Source organism: Medicago sativa, chromosome 7 (genome assembly GCF_051527215.1).
Source record: "Medicago sativa cultivar Bolivia chromosome 7, Bolivia_mono, whole genome shotgun sequence".
Classification (NCBI taxonomy): domain Eukaryota; kingdom Viridiplantae; phylum Streptophyta; class Magnoliopsida; order Fabales; family Fabaceae; genus Medicago; species Medicago sativa.
Genome location: NC_140755.1, coordinates 89,499,321 through 89,522,791, shown reverse-complemented (window position 1 = coordinate 89,522,791; position 23,471 = coordinate 89,499,321). Strand labels below are relative to the sequence as shown.

The 23,471-nt window shown below is 36.0% G+C and overlaps 2 protein-coding genes across 2 annotated transcripts; both read left to right on the top strand.

Annotated features, from left to right (window-relative positions):
• Window positions 1-6,990: 6,990 nt before the first annotated feature.
• On the top strand, window positions 6,991-8,427 carry LOC146909988 (uncharacterized). Its single transcript, XM_085729397.1, has one exon. It carries the CDS (start codon window positions 6,991-6,993, stop codon window positions 8,425-8,427), a length of 1,437 nt encoding a protein of 478 aa, XP_085585523.1.
• A 9,631-nt stretch (window positions 8,428-18,058) lies between these two features.
• Window positions 18,059-18,813, top strand: LOC146909987 (uncharacterized). The gene is made up of 2 exons (XM_085729396.1): window positions 18,059-18,668; window positions 18,809-18,813. The coding sequence occupies exons 1-2, from the start codon at window positions 18,059-18,061 to the stop codon at window positions 18,811-18,813; spliced, it is 615 nt and encodes a 204-aa protein (XP_085585522.1).
• Window positions 18,814-23,471: the final 4,658 nt, after the last annotated feature.

Below are 23,471 nucleotides of genomic sequence, written 5' to 3'. Positions count from 1 at the left end.
TGAAAATAAAATATTTTTTTTGGAAGACTAAAAGTGGAAGAAATTTTGTAGAAGGACTAAAACGAAAAATTGATATATTTATAGGTACCAAAAACATATTTAACTCTTTAATGAGAGATATCTTACCCCATCTCCATGGATGGTTCTTTAGTGGATTTTGAAAATAGAAGAAACCCCTATTAACAAACTCATATATACATTTACTATTAAACTTATTATTAATTTGAACGAAATCAGATGGGTCTTTAGAACTTTAATATCATAACCTGATAAGAGACCCATATCTACTAACGAGTTTAACATCACATTTTGTTCTTCAGTCACGATAAAGAACAAGAAAGACGAAAAAGGATCATCTTGATGCAGACCTCTCCTCATCTAAAACTTCTTGACAGGGTTTCATTAACTAAAACAATAGTAGTTGTTGTTCTAAGACATTCTACGATCCACCGACACCATTTACAAGGAAAGTCCATCTTCAACATAACCACTTTCTAGTAAGCGAACTCAATAGAATCATAAATTTTTTCAAAATCGACTTTAAACGTGATGAGATCCTTTTATTTTTGCATCATCGACAACCTCTGCAATGACAATACCATAAAAAATACGTCGACCTTTTATAAAAATTGACAGAGATTCATATATCACATTTTAAGTGACTGCTTTTAATATGTTTTTGAATGATACTCATGAATTAACTTAAAATATGTATCAAAAGTGGTTATATAAAACTTTTTGGAGGATCAACAATCGACTTTTTTTTAGAGGGATTTAAACAAAAGATTGCAATATTTATATGGATCAAACACATATTTAACTCTTTATTTAATCTATTCATTTTGCCACCTCTAAATAAAACTGGAAAAGTTTTTTTTTCTGGTTTAATTAAGTAAATGGTCCCCGTAAATATTCAGAATTTTGTTTTTAGTCCCTATAAAATAAAATCACACTTTTTAGTCCCTATAAAATTTTCCATCAGCATTTTTAATCGTTATAAAATTTTTCCATCAGCATTTTTAGTCCCTGTCAAAAATTTCCATCAACATTTTTTAGTCCCTAAAATGCTTAAAGAAAATGTCACATGGACTAAAAAGTGTGATTTTATTTTGCAGGGACTAAAAACAAAACGGTGAATATTTTATAGGGATTAAAAACTTAATTAACCTTTTTTTTTACTAATGCAGCCCTAGTGACCCATTTACAAGTCACAACAATCCTCGATGAATTTAAACATTGTCCCTTGATATTACAAGATTAAGTTTTTACAAACCGAACAAACCCTTCATGATAGGACTTTTGGACTTCGGTAGTCTATATAAGACCAACTTGTCACGAATAAAAAGTAAGTTATTTTCACAACTTTAAACTAAATTAAAGACTTCTCATGAAGTTTAATTTTATTTTACGTTCATTGTCAAAATGAACTTAAAACGATTATGTGATCAAATGGCCGGATCACGATTTCATGCGGTCGCTACATTCGGTACAAATTGACTACAAACAAAATAGACATCGATATACTAGGTGAGGAAAAGATTAAAAACACCCTATATTATACTTCATCCTATTTAATTATAAGTGAAAACTTGTTTTTTAAATTCATTTAATAACTAGGCTTAAATGCACTTTTGGCCCCCTATGTTTCAAATAGTTGCGATTTTGGCCCCCTAAGAAAAAAAATGGATATTTTGACCCCCTAACTTTTGTGCCTCTTTTGAATTGCTGGTTTTTGTGTCTCTTTTGAATTCCCTATGTATTAGGATGAACTCTTAGGCACTGCAGCTGGAAGTGGTGTGCCTCTTCTTGATGTAAATTTCTCCTACTAGAAACATACACCAATGTTGTTGCATTGTATGTATAATTAATTAATACCAATGTTGCGCCTCTTCTTGCATTTGTTCCGAAAGAAGGATTGGAAAGTTTAGACGAAGATTCCTCAAATGAGTGTTCTACAGTTCTTGTTGTTGGTGAATCTATGGCAATTGCGGCACACAATGAGGATGCAAATGTTGTTCTTGTTGGTCACACGTAAGCTTTTGTATTCATTTTTTGTTTCGGAATTTGAATAAAAGGGCTTTATAAGTATTCTTTCCTTTTTTGGTCTTTATGTTTTGCAGCTTCCAAGCTCTGCATTTGCTGGGGAGCTTCCAAGCTCTGCATTTGCATTTAATAGCAATGGATTGGAAAAAATTCCCTATTATTTCAAATGGTCTCTTAATATAAAAAACCATGTAATGTAAGTATTAAGAACAAAATTTGCTAATTCTGGAAAATGAACGCAGCGATTCGAGCAATAAAATGGGTGAAACGGACAGATTCGAGCAATTCAAAAGCGGCACAAAAGTTAGGGGGTCAAAATATCCATTTTTTTTCTTAGGGGGCCAAAATCGCAACTATTTGAAACATACGGGGTCAAAAGTGCATTTAAGCCTAATAACTAATATATTTGACATGTGTTATGGAATACATTAATTATTTAAATTTAAAAACTGAACTTTTGTTTATAATTAAAAACCAGAAGAAATAATGTTAAACAAATGTTTACAACACTCTCTAACAATATCTTTTTTATTGGTTAAGATTAATTTAAACTCTACATTTTAAAAATGGATGGCACTTGAATAAAAATGTGAATGCTATTCCGACTGGCCCTTGCTTCAAATCTAAAAAAAAAAAAAGGTGGTGCTTGCACAGGGTAACACTTTGGTGCCATTAATGATACCGTGCCATTAAATCTGAGTCATTAATGGCACAAAAATAGATGTATTGTGTGACTCAGATGCAATGACAATGTGTTTGTGTGCCCTATATTTAATGGCACGGTGCCATTAATGGCACCAAAGTGCTACCCCTTGCGTTGTGGATTTTTTCTACCAAGAAAATATTGTGGGACAGGGTTGAAGGACGAGGAGGCACTCTCGAGGCATTTTCCATACGACACGAGTTCAATGTGCAGTTCTTTCAATTCATGAGCTATACTGTAGGTGACGATTGCTGCTACGGATCATTGCCATTTGTTACTTCAGGGACTGATGGACGATGGGAGATAGATATGGTGCCAGGTAAGAATAAGAGATACTCCCTCCGTTTCAAAATACATGTCCAATTTTTGCAGTGTGCACTATTCACTTGACTTACTTTGACCATACTTTTTTACTAATGTATAAATACAAATATTAGCATGTAGGATGTTGTTTGATTTGTCTCGACAAATATTTTCAAAATATTAAATTTTTATAATTTTTTACTTTAGATAATTAAAGATATTAACGGTCAAAATTGTGCATTGGCATATGTGAAGTGGTTGACTTGGACATGTATTTTGAAATGGATGGAGTATTAATAAAACTTGACAACTCAATTAAGCCATCCATCATCAATATTCCTTACCTATTTACTCTTGTTTGTTTTTTGTTAAATAAAAAAGATAAATTAATTTTGTTAAAACATATAAAAGATTTACAGTTAAATATATTTTTTGTCTCTATAAAATTTTGAAATTTCAAGTTTTAATCTTTGTAAAAAATTTCATCAAATTTTGATCCCTACAAAATTTTCCGTCGCAACTTTTGGTCCCTACATTTAATTTAAGTAAAATCATGTGTGTGTATTCTTTGAAATTTTGTATTATTTATATGGTCGTGTTTAATACGTTATAGAAATCTCTCTTGTAAAAGTTTATTTTTTTTAACTAGTGATAAATTTTTAAGTTTTTAGCGTTAAAAATTTAAATTTAATTCAAATCATGTTAAAAAAATCAAATTTTTTGTAGAAAGAATTGTTATAATATTATAAACATTTCTATAAAAATTCATTAAATGATTTGATTTAAACCACAGATCATAAGTGGCGGTAGAACATTTTTAAGGAACCAAAAATTGTTAATTTTTTTATAAGAACTAAAACTTAAAATTTGAAAATTTTATAAGAAAAAAAAAATTTTAACCGAAAGGTTTAATATACTTCTTGTCTCTGAAAATATATAAGGACCTGGAGTATTAGTGGAGCTTTGCCCCTTAGCGTTCAAGTTTTAACAAGTAATTAGTATTTAGATGCAGTTGTTTCAAGGCAATTTTGTAAACTTTTTAGAATAAAATGATAGCAAATATACATTTAACTATTGTTTTTTTTTTGGTCTAGTAGCCTAGTGGCTAGAACTCACACAAATAATTGTGGAGAAGTGGGGTGTCTGGGGTTCGAACCCCAGCCCCTGCATAAATTATGCAATGTCCCTGCCAATTGAGCTAAGCTCACGGGGACTAACTATTGTTATATTTAGTCTTTTTAATGCAAAAATCTTCGCTTTCTCTCCAACCTCTATTCTTTATCGATTAGAGATGGACGGTTTTGGGTCATTTGTTCTAATATGGTATCACATATCTACAATATTTTTCTCTCATTCTATCTAAAGAAGTTTTTATTTTTTTAAAATAATCTAAAGAAGTGCTGTACAGACAGTCAAGTCCCCCGTATGTATTCTAGATAGCTAGATATATAAAATTCGAACCTATTTATTCGATGCCTAGGACATTTCATAAACTTTATTAAGGCGCTTTATCACTTACCTTCTCCAAATTAATGAAAATCAAGTGCAAGCTTTGTTATCCATATGACGTCAATTCATCACATGTTATAGCAAGTAGATCATTTCCACGATATACCTCTTAGCCTTAAAACCAAATTGATTTTCAACAATTAAGTCTTGTTTATTAGTCTCTATTTAATCACTCTTCCTCATAACTTCATGGTATTCTCTAGGCAAAATACCATTTTTGGTCCTTTTAGTATTACCGAATTCTCAAGTTAGTCATTTAAGTTTAAAAAATTTCAAATATGTCTTTTTAGTTTATAAATCATTTCACTGTTACTCCTGCTGTCAGTCTCCGTTTAACTTATGTTGATGTGGCTGTTAGGTTGTTGATCTGGATCAAAATGATGCATTTTAAAGGCTCGAAGGTGTTAAAATGGTGCGTTTAATGGTCATAAATGATCTTTTTAGGGCTAAAAAGGTGGTTCTTGTTGTCAATAACCGCCTTTTAAACCCTATAAATGATTATTTGTGGCCATTAAACACAACATTTTGACTACCTGGAGCCTTTGAAACACATCATTTTGATCCAAGTCAGCAACTTAACGGCCACATCAGCATCAGTTAAACGGAGACTGACAACAAGGGTAACGATGAAATAGTTTATAAACTAAAATGACCTATTTGAAACTTTTGAAACTTAAAGGACTGACTTGATAATTCTGTCAAACTAAAAGGATCAAAAGTGGTACTTGGCCTATTCTCTATAATCAGCGCAATTTTGTTTGTCTTCCTTCCTATTATATATTGAAACTAAATTTATTCTTCCGCACACATCCAACATTTTCTTTGACCTCATAATCTCGTTAAAAATCTTTTTGAGCCACCAAATGCCGCTATCTTTGAGACTTCTTTATATCTCATTAGGTATCTTGTCTAGCTCTACCACCTTTCCATTATCCATCCTTTTAAGCGATGTGGAATGATAAAGTATTCAAAGGTAAAAGTGAGTGTACATGATCCAATGCCCCTGTGTTAAAATTTATTGTGTATGTTTAGGGTTTGGTCTTTGAACCTCCACCTTGATAGTTGTCCTCGATGGACAACTCTAGTCCTTGAAGGATAGTTGTATTGGATCCAGAATGATGGGTCTAGATTGCCTCCATGAGTCATTATCTTGTTGCAGTCTTCAGCGAGATCTATGTATGGTGTTAGCCTGTAAATTTTAAAGGCTATCATTAAATGCAATCAAAGAGAGTTGACCTTATCATCGAAGAAATAGAAAGTTAACTCAAAGGTTTTTCATCGAAGTTGGGCTTGCTGAGAGCACGTGTTCCGGTTCAACGGACAAAACCTATCGAGAAAACAGTTTTTGGATAAAGATATCTCTAAGGTGCGTTCGAAATTCAAACTTAATGGATAAGACTTGTTAGTTTTCTATAGTTATAAGTTTGAATTCGAATTTAGGTAGTTATTTCTATTTGTATAAATAGTAGTTTTTCTGACGAAAAAGAGGTCGCAATTCAATCATACAAAACTTACACTCAAATTATCCGTATGGAAGCGAGAAACGAGTTACAAGTTGCAATGTATGAATCTGTGTACCAATTTACATTCAATCAATGCAATTTAAGTTCTTTGTCTTAAATGTTTTCGCATTTTACTTGTTCATGCTGAACAATTTCTTTGTTTTTACTTAACAAACTTTCGATTGAATTCAACTTGGTTGAGTTCGATTGCTTTTATTTTCTTTGTTTTATTTAACTCTTTATGCACATTACATTTCTTGAAATTACACAAAAAGCACAAATATGCTCCTAAGATTTACTGGTTGATCTTGCAAGTAACAACGTTTAAACCAGCGGTTGTTTACGAAAAATCAGCGTAAACAAATTGGCATGCCCAGTGGGACCTTTTTGTGCCTTTGTCAATAATTTCGTAGTGAAATTTGTTTTGAATTATATTGTTGGTTTGTGTTGTGCATGCTCTTAAGGAGTAGAAAACAACTTCCTGAAATGATACGTCCTCCTTCTAGTCCAAACGCGGCGGCATCGAATGCTGCACCAGGAACAACAACCAACCCTCCCTCATCATCTGGTGGTACACAAGCAATTCCAAGTAGTACCATGGCGACAACATTAGGGACTGTCGAATCGACGATGGCCATGTCGACATCTCAGGCCATTCCTGCGGTCACATCGTCCGCTCCAATCACTCAGGCCATTCCGACGGGACCAACTGTCCCTGGCCAAACTACACAGGCCGTTCCAGCATTTTTTAATCTTGGTACAAGCCGTCGAAATATGCCATACGACATGCCAACGTCTTTAATGCAAGGCCTACACACGAACCCGTCTTAGTTCTCAAAAAGTCTAAATGTGTCAATGCCCCAATTGTTCACTCCTGGGGTGAGCATCCTGATTGCAACACCCCAACAAACTTTAACCAATGCATCTATGATGGCATTAAGGCAACAAATGGATGAGGCCAACCATGATATGGCCAATTTGGTAACACAACAGATGGGTGCAGTGATTAATCCTTTAATTCGAGACACTAACAATAGTTATCAAGCGTTGTCTGCTCAAATGGAGCGAATTGCTGATTTTTTCGGTGCCCCTGGTGCACGAAGCACACCGTTAAATCGAAATTTAAATGGTGGGTCAATAGAACCCCCAGCAGTTAGTCAAAATGCCCAAGTGCCTGAAAATCAATTTCAACCGCCAGAGGCGCAGGCACAAATTCTGGAAGAGCCTGAAAGGGCACCAATATTGGTGAACAGGCATCAAGATGCAGACCAAGTGGTAATGCAAGCCCATCGAAATAATTATGAGGGCCATAATAACATAGCGAATGTTGTCGAGGCTTTGTTAGCCCAAAATGGTTTTAATATGGGTTTACATAGGCCAAATTTTGTGCCGGCTTTATCGAAGTATGTTTTAGAGACTGATTTACCAAGAAACTGGAAAGTCCCCAAATTCACTAAGTTTGCGGGGGAAACTAATGAGTCAACAGTCGAACATATTGCTCGATATCTTATAGAGGCTGGCGAAATGGCAAACAATGAAAACTTGAAATTAAAATATTTTCCAAGTTCTTTGACGAAAAATGTGTTCACTTGGTTCACCACATTGCCTCCTCATTCCATTTTCAGTTGGAATCAGTTAGAAAAGGCCTTCCATGAACAATTTTATATGGGCCAATCTAAAATCAGTTTGAAAGAATTGGCCAGCGTTCGTCGAAGGACGCATGAATCAATTGATGATTACTTAAATCGATTCCGCCTTCTCAATGCAAGATGTTTTACTTCAGTGCCAGAACATGAATTGGTCGAAATGGTCGTCGGTGGCCTCGATTATTTAGTTCGAAAGAAATTGGACACTCAATATCTTAGAGATATGGCACAATTAGCAGACCGAGTTCGACAAGTCGAAAGGCTTAAGGCTGAAAAAGCCCGGACGAACAAGTCTCCTAAAAAGGAAAAAATTGCCTATGTAAACGCAGGTGACATTGACCCTGAATTCGATTGGGTATCCGATACTGTCGAAGAAAATGAGATTAACCTGGCAGAACTAAAAGATGGGCCGCCTTATACATGCAAATTGTTAAGGCCATCGAATGGAAAAAATCCTGAAGAACCTAAAAACAATAAATACCCGTCTAAAATATATACTTTTGATGTTTCTAAATGTGATGAGATTTTTGATCTCTTAGTCGCAGATGGCATAATTTTGGTGCCAAAAAATATGAAACTTCCTCCTTTAGAACAAAGAAATAAGCGGGGATTTTGTAAATTTCATGGGTTCTTAGGCCATAACTTATCTCGTTGTACTCGTTTCAGGGACTCTGTGCAAAAAGCTCTCGATGAAGGAAGGCTGAAATTTGGAGATAAGTGATAGAGCCAAACCACAAGTGCACGGTCTATCGAATTAATAGTAGTAAAAGAGTATCGTTCCGCTAGGGAGTTATGAATTCGATTAACTTTTAGAGAATGATTAGAAAAGAAGAAAGATTATAAAATAGGGGTTTTTAAATAAGAGAAAATAACAATAATAAGATAAAAGGAGCCTTGGGATTATTGGTTCATCCTAATGACAAATCCTTCGCAAGCAAACCCTTAAACTTATAATCTTACATTAGTCCCAATTTCTAAAGACAAGTTTCTCTTAAGCGTATCAAAGCTTCTCTCAAAGTCAGTGAGTGTATCCCTCCAACAACCACACCTATTCTCATGGGTGATTGCCTTTGGGACCCTTGAAGATCGAAACTTTATATGTCTCAAGGTTTGCTAGACTATTCTCATGTTTCGCAAACCTTGTCTAAATTCACTTGTTCGAATATCAAAGCTCCGCGTTCGCTTTATGAATTGATATTTAAGATAATGAATTAACAATTATCAAACCCTCCGTGTTCGCTTCCACAGTTTGATAATGGTTAATTCATGTTAAAGCGGTGAATTTAGATTAGAAATTAGGGTTACATAAAATTATGGTTTAAGGCTTGGCTTGATCCGGATTACGTCATTAGACTTATCCAACAATCCCAAGACAAAGAAATCTACTCACTAACGTTCATTGTAGATATGGAGAAGAAGAGGAAGAAGAACATAAAACAAAAGAACAATAAAATAAAAGTGAACTTTTATTCAAAGAAACAATTGTCACATATTATTTCCAAGAACAAAAGATGAATATTTGTGATGGAGAGCTACTCTATTTATAACTTTACAATTGACTTAAAATCTAAGCAACTATAAGGGCATTCCGGTAAAACTAAAACAGAGTAACTTGGGCTTGAAGAAAAGCAGCAAAAGGCCTTCTGTGAGGTGGCACGGCCGTGCCACATATTGGCACGGGCCGTGCCAAGCTTCTGACTTGGGGGCTTTATATTTTTGTTCCGAATCTTTCGTATTTTCGCTCCAAATCAGCTCCAGACTCCTTTCTTTTGCTCCATGTTTTATCTTGGTTTTTTGGGTGTCAAACATTGATTACGTTTGAACCTTTTTAACCGGTGATATCTTATTTTTTCTTGGGAAGGGAAAAAGTAAGCAAAACCCTTGAGAATCGAGGTCCGGGAGTTGTTTTCGCTACGGGAAGGTGTTAGGCACCCATAACGACTATAGTATCCTATAGGAACCGTCTTTAATTTCTACGCGTGCGCTTTATTTTTAAATGCTATTTTGAAAATGATATTTACACCTAAGGTTTACTAAGTGAAGAATTGGAGGGAGAAGAATGTGTTTGAATTTTTATTTTATTTGAATTGAAGGAATTTTGTTCCTTGCCTACGTACCCGTTTAAGGGATCAAATCCACCGTAGTTCTCTTCCAAAAATGTTTTTGTTTTCGTTGGTTGATTTTAAGTTTGAAAATGGGATTTTGAAGAATAGAAAGAGGCCTCAAAGGCATGAGATTGTAAGAATGTGAGGTTGAATTAGTCATTTTGCAAAATATGGTCTAAGTAATATTAAGATTCGTTAAGATTTTGATTAAGAAAAAGAAAAGGAAAATTCAATGGGATTTTGATCCCAAGGTTTATTTAAAAAATGGTTTGAGTGATATTGTTCATATTTTTTTTTGGAAAATTGATTTTTCTAAGTATAAAGCCTAAACATTCATCTAAACATACAATGCTAAACATACATCTAAACATGCATATATCTAGCTATATACCTAAAGTGAGGTGTGTGCATGTGTCGGTGCTTGTGTCGGTGTACATTATTAAAGTCCATTGTCCTTTACATCATTGGCCTAGATACATTCTATGGTCTTGCAAGAATTTAAAAATGCATAAGAAAAATATTACAAAAGCTCCTAAGTTTTTACATTCTAAGCCTTGGTACAAATTAAATCGCAAGAGAAATGGAGATGAATATGGGATGGAATGTGGATGCTTATGAAATATATGAGACATGAAATGAAATGGTTAGTAACACATGGTATTATTAAAAGAAATAAAGCAAGAGAAACACTATAACATAAAGCATAGAAAACAACCCAAAACAAGGGCAAAATGAGTGCTAAAACATGACTAAAATTTGCCCATAAAATGCAAGAGCCATATGACCTATAATTCTCACATTCCAACACACTTTTAAAGGTTTAGAATCAGATTTTAGAATGGGAATTAAGGCAACATGGTGAACTTGTCATTTTGGAAGCAAACTTAGGCATATTTGCATTATTTATTTACACAAGTAACTTGTAAACTAAGTAACTAATCAAGGTTCACACTCATGCAGCAATATCAAACACAAACAGTGGCTAAAACTCCATAAAATCAAGCGGTATAGGTCACAAGTATTCATCAAGAAATTGGAATTGGGATCAAGCAAATTTTCATCAATTTTTTACACAAAAGCACCACAAAATAGCAAGAGAATTAACACATTACCCTTTACTATTTTAATATGCAAGAGTCATCACAAAAACACTACAAAGTTATCAAGAAATGTATATGAAAATTTGTAGAATTTTTAAAAGATTTTTAGACTCAAAAACATATAAACTTCACAATTTTTAACAAAAAATGGTAAACATTTTACAAGAAAGTACCACATATTTTTAAACCAAAATTTAGCACATAACAACACCACAAAAATATCAAGAAACGATCAAGAACACATGGAAAATTTTTAGGATTTTTTATGAACAATTTTGGACAGGCAGGGGTGTAAAAACAAGATCCAGTGGTGCACATAGCAGGAAATAAGCAAAAACAAAGAATCTGTGAAGGAAAGATGCCCAGGCCCAAACAGAGATGGGTCCTGGATCATCCAAACGCAACAGGGGCGTTGGATTGATCCAGTCCCCCTTAACCCTAGATCTAATGGCTAATAACGCAGGACACATGATAAACTCAAACAGACACATCAGAAGATTGGATCAGAACCACACACGTAATCCAGCAGCAAGATCAACGGTTATAAAGGCGAGGGAATAGGGGACTATAGCACACGCGCGCGCGTAGGAACAAGCAGGGGGTATATAAGCGGATTCTCTTCCCAAACCCTCATTTGAGAGTTTCTTTTCTCTCTCTAAACAACTTGACTCTCCCTTCTCTCTAAAATTGCTTGGACGGAGAAGAAGAAGACAGAAGTTCCGACGCGGCGGCCGGCCGGTTTCCGGCGGCGGAGCCACCGCGTCGGAAAGTTTAAACTTCCTCTTTTCTTAAAATTTTTAGCAGAATCTGCTTCTCTTCTCCTCCTCTCTTCAATTCTGCACTCGGATTCTTGAAAGCAACTATGTATTCGTCTAGATCTAAACAAACATGTACGAAAATAAAATGAATAATTACCTCTGGATTTGTTTGGATCTTTGAACTTCTGAGCTTTTCTGATGCATGTTGTTCCTGTTAGGTTGCGAGTTCGTTGAGCTTGCAATCCTTTGTGTTGATTCTGCGACTCTGAGTTTTTGCTGGATTCGGTGTTGCAACTGGATTCGAATTCGATCTTTCCTCTTCTCTTCTCTCTCGAATTTTCTTTTCTGGTGATCACCTTTGTGGTTTGAATTGCAGGAAAGAGACGAAGGTTCGATGATGATGATTTGTACGAATATCTGAGAATCTTCTTCTTGCCAATTCGCGCTGATTCTTGTTGCTTTTCGTGAAATTGAAACGAAATTCAATGTGGTAATGATCCTGTGATGTTGAGTCTTGTGTGAATTGGACGAATTTGAGCAATTTTGTGATAGATTGTGTGGCTGGAAAAGTGGTTAGGGTTCTTGGATGATGAAGTTCTTGATGAACTTCAACGTGTTCATCAATTTTTCTGTGTTTGATCCGTTTTTGGAGAGAGAGAAAACGAAAGTTTTGTTTCTGATTTCTCTGTGATGTGGCAATGAATCAGTGGATCTGTGATGATTAGGCCCCTTTTATAGACTGACACTTGGACAGGCTGGGCCAATAGAATGGTGACACATGGACATGGACTGTAACTAACTGGACCAATGAAAATTTGACACGTGGCACTGGACTTAACAAACTTTGGACTGAATTGCAAATGGCTAAAAAATAAAGGACTGAAATGCAAAAATGACAAAAAAGGACTTAAAAGTAATTAATAATAAAATTGGTTAAAAAACGTAATTTGGAAATAACGTAAAGTGAAACGATTAAAATTTGACAAAACGGACTAAAACGAACCAATGGCTTAAATGAGGTACTTTAACCTCTCTCTGCCGAAATTTCGTGTGAAATGACCAAAATGCCCCTGGGACTAAAACGACTAAAAATGACTCAGATGCAAATTTTAAAATGGATTTTTATCAAGAACTTAAAGCAACAATCTTATACAAACAAAATTAAAAAGACTCAGAGACAATTTTAAGAGTTTGAACAGGGTTTTGACATATGAAAAGACTAAAATGCCCCTAGGGGCAAAACTGACTCAAAATGACTTCAAATGCAATTTTTGAACTGGATTTTGACATAGAATTGAAATAAAGACTTATTCTAACCAATTGAAAGGACTCAAACAAATTTTTAAAAGACTGAAAAAAATTTTGACATAGGAAATGACTAAAATACCCTTACATGTGAATTTTGCAAGTAATATTGAAATAAAATGCAGAGGAAGATGTAATTGATCAGAGACAGTTCAAATGGCTTGAAATGCAAGATAAGAGGAATTGAACAAGTATTTTTAGGTCCAAAATCAGGGTATAACACTCCAAGACACCTTCCATCCAATATTTGTTCCTGAAATATAAAATATGCAATTGAAGTAAAATAGTTCAAAAAGGAAATAATATTTAAATAAAATAAAACTAAATCTAATTAAAACGAAACTAAATAACGCATAAAAATACACTAAATATAGACTCATCAATAAGACCAAACAACCAATGCAGATAGATGCAAATCCTCTGAAGAAGGCTGATTCAATGTATGCTGATGTGATTGCCATAAACATGGTAGATATATCAGAGGAATTTTATACTGAATCTCCCTCCTTGGCCCCAGTTTTGAATGAAAATTTAAAAACTGGCGAAGAGATGGTTGCTGAAGACCATCAATCAGAGAATGCAATGGTCACTGAAGACCAACTTACTGAAAAAATGAAAGTGGCATACCCTAAAGCTGAGGAAGATCTGATAGATTTTCTCAACAGATGCAAGATCTCCAATGCACATGTCATGCTTTGCCCAAGAAGTAGCACAGTTTTCGATAAAGAGGCCGCAAAATCCGTTGAGGGATTTCAACCTCAAGTCAAGCATAAAGACAGATGGGTTGATAACAGTCCAAAGTTTGGTTTCAACAAGCAAGATGTCTCTTATAAGATGAAACCTTCAGAGAAAAATCCAGGCCAAAGTCACATGAGGACTTTCAATCCTTCTTCGAAGGCTCCTACAGATACTTGGGTCTTCTTTGGGGGCAAAAAATCTGGTTACTCTTCCCCACCAACAAAATGGGTGAAAAGAGTGGCTACAACATCTCATCAACAGGAGTTTTCGAATTCCAGTAAATATGCTTACCACAACAATTATAAAGGTAAGAATCCTATGACAAAAACACAATGACGGAGGTATCAACGCCATAAGAAGGCAAACGTGTTGAAAGACATCACCAATGTTGAGAAAAAGGGAGAAAAATAGGAGACTGTTTTTGAAATGGTCAAAAGACCAGCCACTGAAAGAATATTTCCCCCTTTATCAACTTTGAAGAAAGACCTTCCAAAGGAGGATGAGGAAATGACTTCGAATTTCTCTGAATCTGACCCAAGTCTTGACATAATATGCAATGTTGTGTCAATGCTGCCAGTTGAGTACGATGTACCTTCTGAAGTAAACGAAGTGGAAAGGGATTTCACTGAAGAAATGGCTATGCATAAGCCATTATGTTATTATGTGATGAACAATGGCTGTGTCGAAGATCAACATGCAGTATTCGAGAGGCCTGGTATTTCGATGATGCATCACCTTAAACCTTTATTTATCCAAGCCAAGATAAACGGCGTGGACGTGAATAAAGTGTTGGTGGATGGAGGTGCCACGGTCAATCTGATACCCCAATCTTTCTTAGGAAAAATTGGACTTGCTGATTCTGATTTGAAACCACATAACACAGTTCTCACCAATTATGAAGGAACAACTGGCAACTCCCTTGGGGCTGTCGAAGTAGATTTGATAGTTGGAAGTGTGAAAAGAACAACAACATTCATGATAGTTCCCTCTAAGGCTAACTTTAATGTGTTGTTAGGAAGGGAATGGAACCATGGTGTGGTGGCAGTACCTTCTACTGTACATCAAAGGATTGCTATCTGGAGAGAAGATGGTCTGGTGGAAAATGTCGAAGTCGATCAAAGTTATTTTTTGGCTGAGGTTAATACCATCACCAAGAAGAACTTCGATAAACAACTTGCAAACATTTCTCCAGTCCTTTCTTTGGGTCCTAAATATATAGTTTCTGAAGATGAAGTGTGTACTATGAAACTACATCCAGATGGTCTTGTATGGGAAAGAGAACTTGTTGATCATGATTACGTAATGGTGAATCGTGAAGAAGTTCCCATAGAAGAAGAAAATGTACTTAGAACAAGAAATTCAGCATACAAGAAGGTTATTAATGACCTCAGTCCAGGATCGACAGAGTATGCAATCTCACCAACTGGGTGGGACGTCGAAAAGTGATCTATGTTTGAGCCCAATTTTTGGGATAAAATTACGGCCTATGTGGCCAAAACTCGATACAAAACGGCTAAAGAGGCCGAGATTTCACAAAAAGAGGTGGTCGAAACTCCGTTTGAAGATGTTACTGATGACCTCCTCAAGGATCAAAAACTGGATTGTATATATGATGATGAACCTCTGGGTTTCGAAGAAGATCCTATGGGTTCTACTATTAAGATGAAGGCGCAAGATCCTCTCGAAGAAGTAGATTTGGGAGATGGTTCAGTCAAAAGACCAACTTATGTGAGCGCCAAGATTCCCAAAGAGTTCAAAGATCGAATTGTAGAGCTTCTGAGAGAATACAAAGATTGTTTTACTTGGGATTACAACGAGATGCCTGGTTTAGATCGAAAAGTGGTGGAATTAAAATTGCCAATTCGACTAGATAAGAAACCAGTGAAGCAGATTCCCAGAAGATTTGCACCACAGATTTTGCCAAAGATTAAAGAAGAGATCGAAAGACTCTTGAAATGCGGTTTCATCAGACCGGCCAGGTATGTAGATTGGCTAGCAAATGTAGTGCCTGTCAAAAAGAAAAATGGGACAATAAGAGTTTGCATTGACTTTAGAGATTTAAATCTCGCCACTCCCAAAGATGAATATCCCATGCCTGTAGCAGAAATGCTAGTAGATTCAGCAGCATGTTTCGAATATCTAAGTATGCTTGATGGTTATTCAGGCTACAATCAAATTTTTATTGCTGAAGAAGATATTTCTAAAACAGCGTTTCGATGCCCGGGGGCATTAGGCTGTTATGAGTGGCTAGTAATGCCATTTGGCCTAAAAAATGTTGGTGCTACATACCAAAGAGCAATGAATTCGATGTTTCATGATTTCATCGAGGATTTCATGCAAGTTTACATTGATGACATTGTGGTTAAATCTTCATCAGAAGACAAGCACTTAGATCACTTACGCCGTTCATTCGTAAGAATGAGGCAATATGGATTAAAAATGAATCCATTAAAATGTGCATTTGGTGTGTGTGCAGGTGATTTTTTAGGTTTTGTTGTCCACAAGAAAGGAATCGAAATAAATCAAAACAAAACCAAAGCAATAATGGAGACTAAAGCCCCTTCAACCAAGAAAGAGTTACAATCCTTATTGGGAAAAATCAACTTTCTTAGAAGGTTCATATCGAACCTTAGTGGTAGAACGCAAGCATTTACATCACTACTTCGGTTGAAGAAAGAAGATGCGTTCAAATGGGAACCGGAGCACCAGAAGGCTTTCGATGAGATCAAATCTTATTTGATGAACCCTTCTATTTTGTCACCTCTCTTAAAAGATAGAAAGATGAAATTGTATATAACAACATCTGAAAATACTATGGGAAGTATGCTATCACAAGAGGATGAAAATGGTGTAGAAAGGGCCATTTATTATCTTAGTAGGGTATTGAATGATGCTGAAACAAGATACCATCCCAGTGAAAAATTGTGTCTTTGTTTGTATTTTTCATGTACAAAACTTAAGCATTATATAAAGCCTTTTGATGTTTGTGTTTATTCGCATTTCGATATAATTAAACATATGTTGTCAAAACCTATTTTCCACAACAGAGTGGGAAAATGGGCTTTAGCGCTTACAGAATATTCATTGACTTATCAATCTTTGAAGTCCGTTAAAGGCCAAATTGTGGCTGATTTTATTGCTGATCATTCGATGGAAGAACCATTGCCTGGGGGTATCGAAAATCAGTGTTGGAATTTATATTTTGACGGGTCAAGTCGTAAAAATGGCGTTGGAATTGGAATTGTGATTGTTTCGGCAGATAACACTAAAACTAAGCATAAGTTTCGAATTAACCAATTTTGTTCAAACAACGAGGCTGAGTATGAGGCTTTAATTACCGGTTTAGAGATATTACTCGAACTGGGGGCAAAAAACATAGAAATCAAAGGAGATTCGGAATTAGTGTTGAAACAATTGACCAAGAAATACAAATGTATCAAGGAAGGTTTAATTCTATACCTCATTATGGCAAATACGTTACTCAAACGTTTTGTTCATGTCGAAATAAAACATATTCCTCGAATGGATAATCAAGAAGCAAATGACCTTGCTCAGCTTCAGGATATAAGGTTTCGAAAGATCAAGAGCAAGAGCCAATCGAGATCAGGAATAAGCGTAGTTCGAAAGGATCTCTTCCCAGAAAATTGTCAACACCAAAACTTGGGGGCATGGAGTCATCTCATAGACAAGTACAAGGTATGAACTTAGTCGAAATTTTGGTTGTTAACAATTTATCTGATGATGATTGGCGAAAACCTATTGTTAATTATCTGGAAAATCCTGATGGAACAACTTGTCAAAAAATAAAATATAAAGCCCTGAGCTACGTGATTGTGGGGAACAATTTGTTCAAAAAGAATCCAGAAGGAGTTTTACTTAAATGTCTTGGAGCAACTGAGGCATATTTGGCTGTTTCCAACACTCACAGTGGAGCATGTGGTGCGCATCAAGCAGGCCATAAGATGAAATGGCTTTTATTTCGACAAGGAGTGTATTGGCCAACAATGCTAAAAGATTGTATAGAGTTTGCCAAAGGGTACCAAGGATTCCAAGAACATGCTGGAATCCAACGTGTACCAGCGAGTGAACTACATTCGATAGTCAAGCCTTGGCCATTCAGAGGTTGGGCTTTAGATGTAATTGGGGAAGTAAAACCTAAGTCATCGAAAGGCCATATGTACATCTTAGTGGGGATAGACTACTTCACCAAGTGGATAGAAGCGATCCCACTAAAGGAAGTTACACAGGATGAAGTGATAAGTTTCATCCAAAAACATTTTATATACAGATTTGGCATTCCTGAAACTATCACCACAGACCAAGGATCTGTGTTTACTGGTTGAAAAATGGTGAAACTTGCTGAAAAAATGGGTTTCAAACTCTTAACTTCAACACCATATTATGCCCAGGCAAATGGTCAAGTTGAGGCAGCAAATAAAAATATTATTTCTATAGTTAAAAGGAAAGCCAAAGGCAAACCCCAAAATTGGCATGAATTTCTTGGTGAAGCTTTGTGGGCATGTCGAACTTCTCCCAAAGAATCGACAAATACTACACCTTACAGGCTTACATTTGGCAATGATGTTGTCTTGTCAGTCAAAATATTGCTTCAATCGACTAGAGTCCAAAGACAATTCGAGATACCGACAAATCATTACTGGGATATGATTCTAGATGAGTTGGTAGATTTAGATGAAGAAAGATTAATGGCACTAGAAGTTCTCACAAAACAGAAAGAAAAAATAGCTAAGGCTTATAATAAAAGAGTTAAGTCGAAACTCTTTGCACAAGGAGACTTGGTATGGAAAGTTATTCTACCAATGGACAAGAAAAGTCGAGTGTTGGGGAAATGGTCTCCAAGTTGGGAAGGACCATGGGAAATTCGAAAAGTTTTTTCAAATAATGCGTATGAAATTAAAGAATTAAGTGATGACCAAAGAGTTATGCGCATAAACGGTAAGTATTTGAAAAAATATAAACCGATGTTGCAAGAAATTAAAATTGCACAAGAGTAATTCGAAATAAAAAGCGAAACATGGCATTAAAGATAGTGCCAACTAATGGGCAATTTACATCATAAGTCCCAAAATGGATAGATTAACCATTACAAAAAGTGCAAACAAAACAACCTAGATAGACTAAAACTTAAACAACGATAGACTATTGAATCTACCACTGGTGATTCATGCCGAAAACTTCGATGAACCATCGAACTTCGCTGTCCAGATGACAATCGATGCAGAAGTTATGAAAGTTGTAGTCTTCATCAGCAGCAGGGAGAAAGCCGCGATAATGCCCCGCCCTTCCATCGCTTGGGCAGTTAAGCCAGTTGTTGCAGAATTGTCGACGGATCAGACATGCAGGCATGGGTCTCCTATACCAAGTGCAGCGAAACCTGAAAGGAGTAGTACCTCCCAAGATATCCAGCCGGAATTGTTCCATTCTCCTAGTCATTAGTAGCTCCCTGAAATCTTCAAGAAGCTTCTCATAGTTTAGACGAGGAGGACCAAGAGCCCTCAAGAGAAGTTGAAAGTATTTAGCACTTTCAAAGGGAGCAGCATTCTTCAACAGACGGTTTATGGTATCAAGATTTGGAGTTTCATGCAATATTTGTTGAGAACATCGAAGGAGGCAGAACATAGGATTGCCATGGTTCCATAAACGCAACATGAAATCAAGTTTCTCATGAGTTGGTTCCAAGTCATTAAGCAAACGGATGCAGTCATTACCAAAAGATTTGGTGACAATGGGATCCCTACAAATCACTGCATGCCTTTTGTTGGTTCTTTGAAAATAAAAGAGGTCGTACATGCTGTGCTTAACAACCCTCTTAGCTATGTTGATGAGAAGATCATCACTTAGAAAATCCATTTTTGAAAGAAAGAAAACTTAGAAGAAAGTTGGAAAAGCTTTTAAGGAAATGGAAATGGAAGAAGATGATGGAACTTTCAAGAGAAGTTTTGATATTTATAATAAAGGTAGAAGTTAAAAGGAGTTACTTTTTTACGGTTTCTAAACCGGTTCAGATGCATACACGTGGCGCTAGTAACTGCAGATTGCCTTGGAGAAAGAGGGAAGTTGAAAAGTTTACTTATTTACTCTTTATTTTATTTTTCTCTAAATGTCATTATTGACAAGAAGTTTTACGTTTTCCTAGGCTAGTTTAACTTGTTTGGTTAAACAAAAGAAACTTTTTAGTTTCTCATCATTATTTTCCTTGAAACTTGTTCCTAAATAGTATTCTTGGAATATTTTAAAGAAAATAATTTTGGCAAGTAAAATTTCTAAAAGAGAAAAATGCTAATGCCATTTAAATGGTAGGAATACCATCATAAAATATGAAACAAGGATAAAAGGGAACAAATTGTTTCAAAAAAGAAAATTATTACAAAGATGTTTGTACTAAATGACAAATTCGGACAACAGTTTGTCGATTTGGCTATTGAATTCTGAAAGCTTTCCATCGAGAGCATTGCAATTTTCAGTAAGAGTTTGAATTTGTTTTCGAGAGCGTTGTGATTCCTTAGCCTTTTGAAAGACAACATGAGCCTCTTGCTTCATAAGTTTTTCTTTGTCTAAGAGGTTTGTCTTATGGGTTTCCAATGCTTGGATTTCTGCTTTGTGCTTTGCAATAGCAGTATCAATATCTTCCACCTTCTGTCGAATGACTGGAGTTTCTTGTTGGAAGGCTTCAAATTTAACATTGAAGGCGAAAACATCTGCTAGAAGCTGGTCACAGCGTTGTGTTTGCTCCTCGAGTTGGGCCTGATCAGTCTTCTTCTCTTGAAAGCTTTGATTGATGCTATCGAGAAGGGGCCCTAACATTTGAGAGAGGTTTTGGAATTTAGAACCAGAAGGAAGTTCACATAATTTGTGAAGTAAATCTTTCACTTCATCAACAACACTCTCATCTTGCTCGATGGCTTCCAGTAGATTGACTTTCAAGACTTTGTCTCGAAATTCCGCTAAGAGATTTTCTTTAGATGTCTCTGACGGAGCATCAGTGGAAACATTCGATGATTTGCCACTACTCTTCGAGAAAAGTACGTCATTTTTCTTTAAGAAAGCAAAGGCATCTAGAGGATTTTCTTGTTCAAGACGATCGAGTTCTTCCTGGCTTATAGTGGCATCCACCAAGTCCAGATTGGCCATTGACGTAACTTTCTTCGATGAAGGATCATTTTGATCTGAGGCGTCCTTCTCCAGATTGTTTCAAAAAAGAAAATTATTACAAAGATGTTTGTACTAAATGACAAATTCGGACAACAGTTTGTCAATTTGGCTATTGAATTCTGAAAGCTTTCCATCGAGAGCATTGCAATTTTCAGTAAGAGTTTGAATTTGTTTTCGAGAGCGTTGTGATTCCTTAGCCTTTTGAAGGACAACATGAGCCTCTTGCTTCATAAGTTTTTCTTTGTCTAAGAGGTTTGTCTTATGGGTTTCCAATGCTTGGATTTCTGCTTTGTGCTTTGCAATAGCAGTATCAATATCTTCCACCTTCTGTCGAATGACTGGAGTTTCTTGTTGGAAGGCTTCAAATTTAACATTGAAGGCAGAAACATCTGCTAGAAGCTGGTCACAGCGTTGTGTTTGCTCCTCGAGTTGGGCCTGATCAGTCTTCTTCTCTTGAAAGCTTTGATTGATGCTATCGAGAAGAGGCCCTAACATTTGAGAGAGGTTTTGGAATTTAGAACCAGAAGGAAGTTCACATAATTTGTGAAGTAAATCTTTCACTTCATCAACAACACTCTCATCTTGCTCGATGGCTTCCAGTAGATTGACTTTCAAGACTTTGTCTCGAAATTCCGCTAAGAGATTTTCTTTAGATGTCTCTGACGGAGCATCAGTGGAAACATTCGATGATTTGCCACTACTCTTCGAGAAAAGTACGTCATTTTTCTTTAAGAAAGCAAAGGCATCTAGAGGATTTTCTTGTTCAAGACGATCGAGTTCTTCCTGGCTTATAGTGGCATCCACCAAGTCCAGATTGGCCATTGACGTAACTTTCTTCGATGAAGGATCATTTTGATCTGAGGCGTCCTTCTCCAGATTGGGTTCTCCAGATTGTTTCAAAAAAGAAAATTATTACAAAGATGTTTGTACTAAATGACAAATTCGGACAACAGTTTGTCGATTTGGCTATTGAATTCTGAAAGCTTTCCATCGAGAGCATTGCAATTTTCAGTAAGAGTTTGAATTTGTTTTCGAGAGCATTGTGATTCCTTAGCCTTTTGAAGGACAACATGTTGAGGATTAGACCTTCATCATGTGCTTTTGATTGCTGGTTGGGAGAAGTGACAATATCCTCAGGAGAACTAATCTCGACGTCTTCCTCTTCCTCAACAATAAGAGTTGGAGTTCCTTTGTCAGCTGAGAGAATCTGACCTTGTCGGGATGTATCAGCAATGCCATGTTCGATACCCTAAAAACAAAAATAAATATTGTAAGGGTTTGTCAAAACAACATGAAATAGGATATGTTAAATATGGCATTAGATCGATAAATTACCTTCGAAACATTGTCACCTACACAGGATTGAGCGCTGTTAGGATTGGAGTTCTTGTGACCTTGTTTCCTCCTTTTTGGGCTCGATTTGACTGGAGATCCCTCAGTGTGTGTAGTCTCGACAGTGATCTCTTGGACTTTATGTTTCCTTTTCTTTCCGCCTTCTTCTTTGTTTTTTGGCATTTCTGAAGTTGTAGTAACTTTGATGGTCCCAGAAGTGGAATCAGGCTGAAAAAACATTGACCATGAGATTCTCACATAAAGAAATATTTGAAGATAGATCAATAAGACTTACGTGATCTTCAGGAACAGGGTCCTCAATCTCCATGGGAGATGGTTCAGGAGGCGGTGTAATCCGTTTCTTCTCTGATTTCGATGATTTTTCCTCGATGGCTTTGGGACATCGTCATCATCACTCCCATCTTTACAAGGCAGGATACAAGATATGTGACAATAGTTTTCATTTATAAAATTGTTTGTTGTTTCCTAAAAGTTGATTGGTAGTTTCGTACCTATTCCTATTGGAGAAGTGATTCGAATATGAGCAAGGTCTAAGCCAATATGACCTCTAAAAGTGTATAGGTTCAATTTCGATGCAGTCACTTTATCCTCATCTTTCCTTATTAATTGTTGTTTCATTCTTAGTGAAGAAATGCAAGGTAACCATTTTGGATATGGTGGCCTAAAAGCTAATGCCAATTTACTAGTGGGCAATGGCGGAAATTTTGTTTTAAAATGCAAAGCAAAAAGATATTTACTGGGAGTGAAAGGTGGGAACTTCATCGAAGGGAGTTTATCGTAAATTTTATCCCTTAAAGTTTGGGCAGCATAATTAACTGTCCGTTTCAGATGTAAAGGGTCATATGTAGTTTGAAAATATTTCTGAAAAGCTTGAATTTCTCGAATATGCGTACCTTTGTTCTTCTTTGTCTTGTTCTGCACAGTAGTAAAAGCAAGAATTAGTTGAGGAAGCAATTGATCGGGATTCACTCGATTGTTCTGGCGCTTGTAATACTCACGCCACCATCAAAAGAATGCTTCAGTGCATGAAGTAGACAAAGTAAATGGAATAGGCTTGAAAACGAGTGTTTGTTTTTCAGCTTTACGTAAATTTGACCTCCAAAGGTGTTCGATCATTGGCTGCCTTAGGTCATTTATGCTTTGGTACAAAGAAGAGGGCTTAGGTTGAACTAACCCAAACTGCCTAGCAACATGATTTGGTTGATAACCATATAACCCATATGGACTACCAGC

What these genes read in the sequence shown, in the direction of transcription:
- LOC146909988 (XM_085729397.1), top strand. Translation starts at nt 6,991, where the DNA reads ATGGCATTAAGGCAACAAATGGATGAGGCCAACCATGATATGGCCAAT.
- LOC146909987 (XM_085729396.1), top strand. Translation starts at nt 18,059, where the DNA reads ATGGTGAAACTTGCTGAAAAAATGGGTTTCAAACTCTTAACTTCAACA.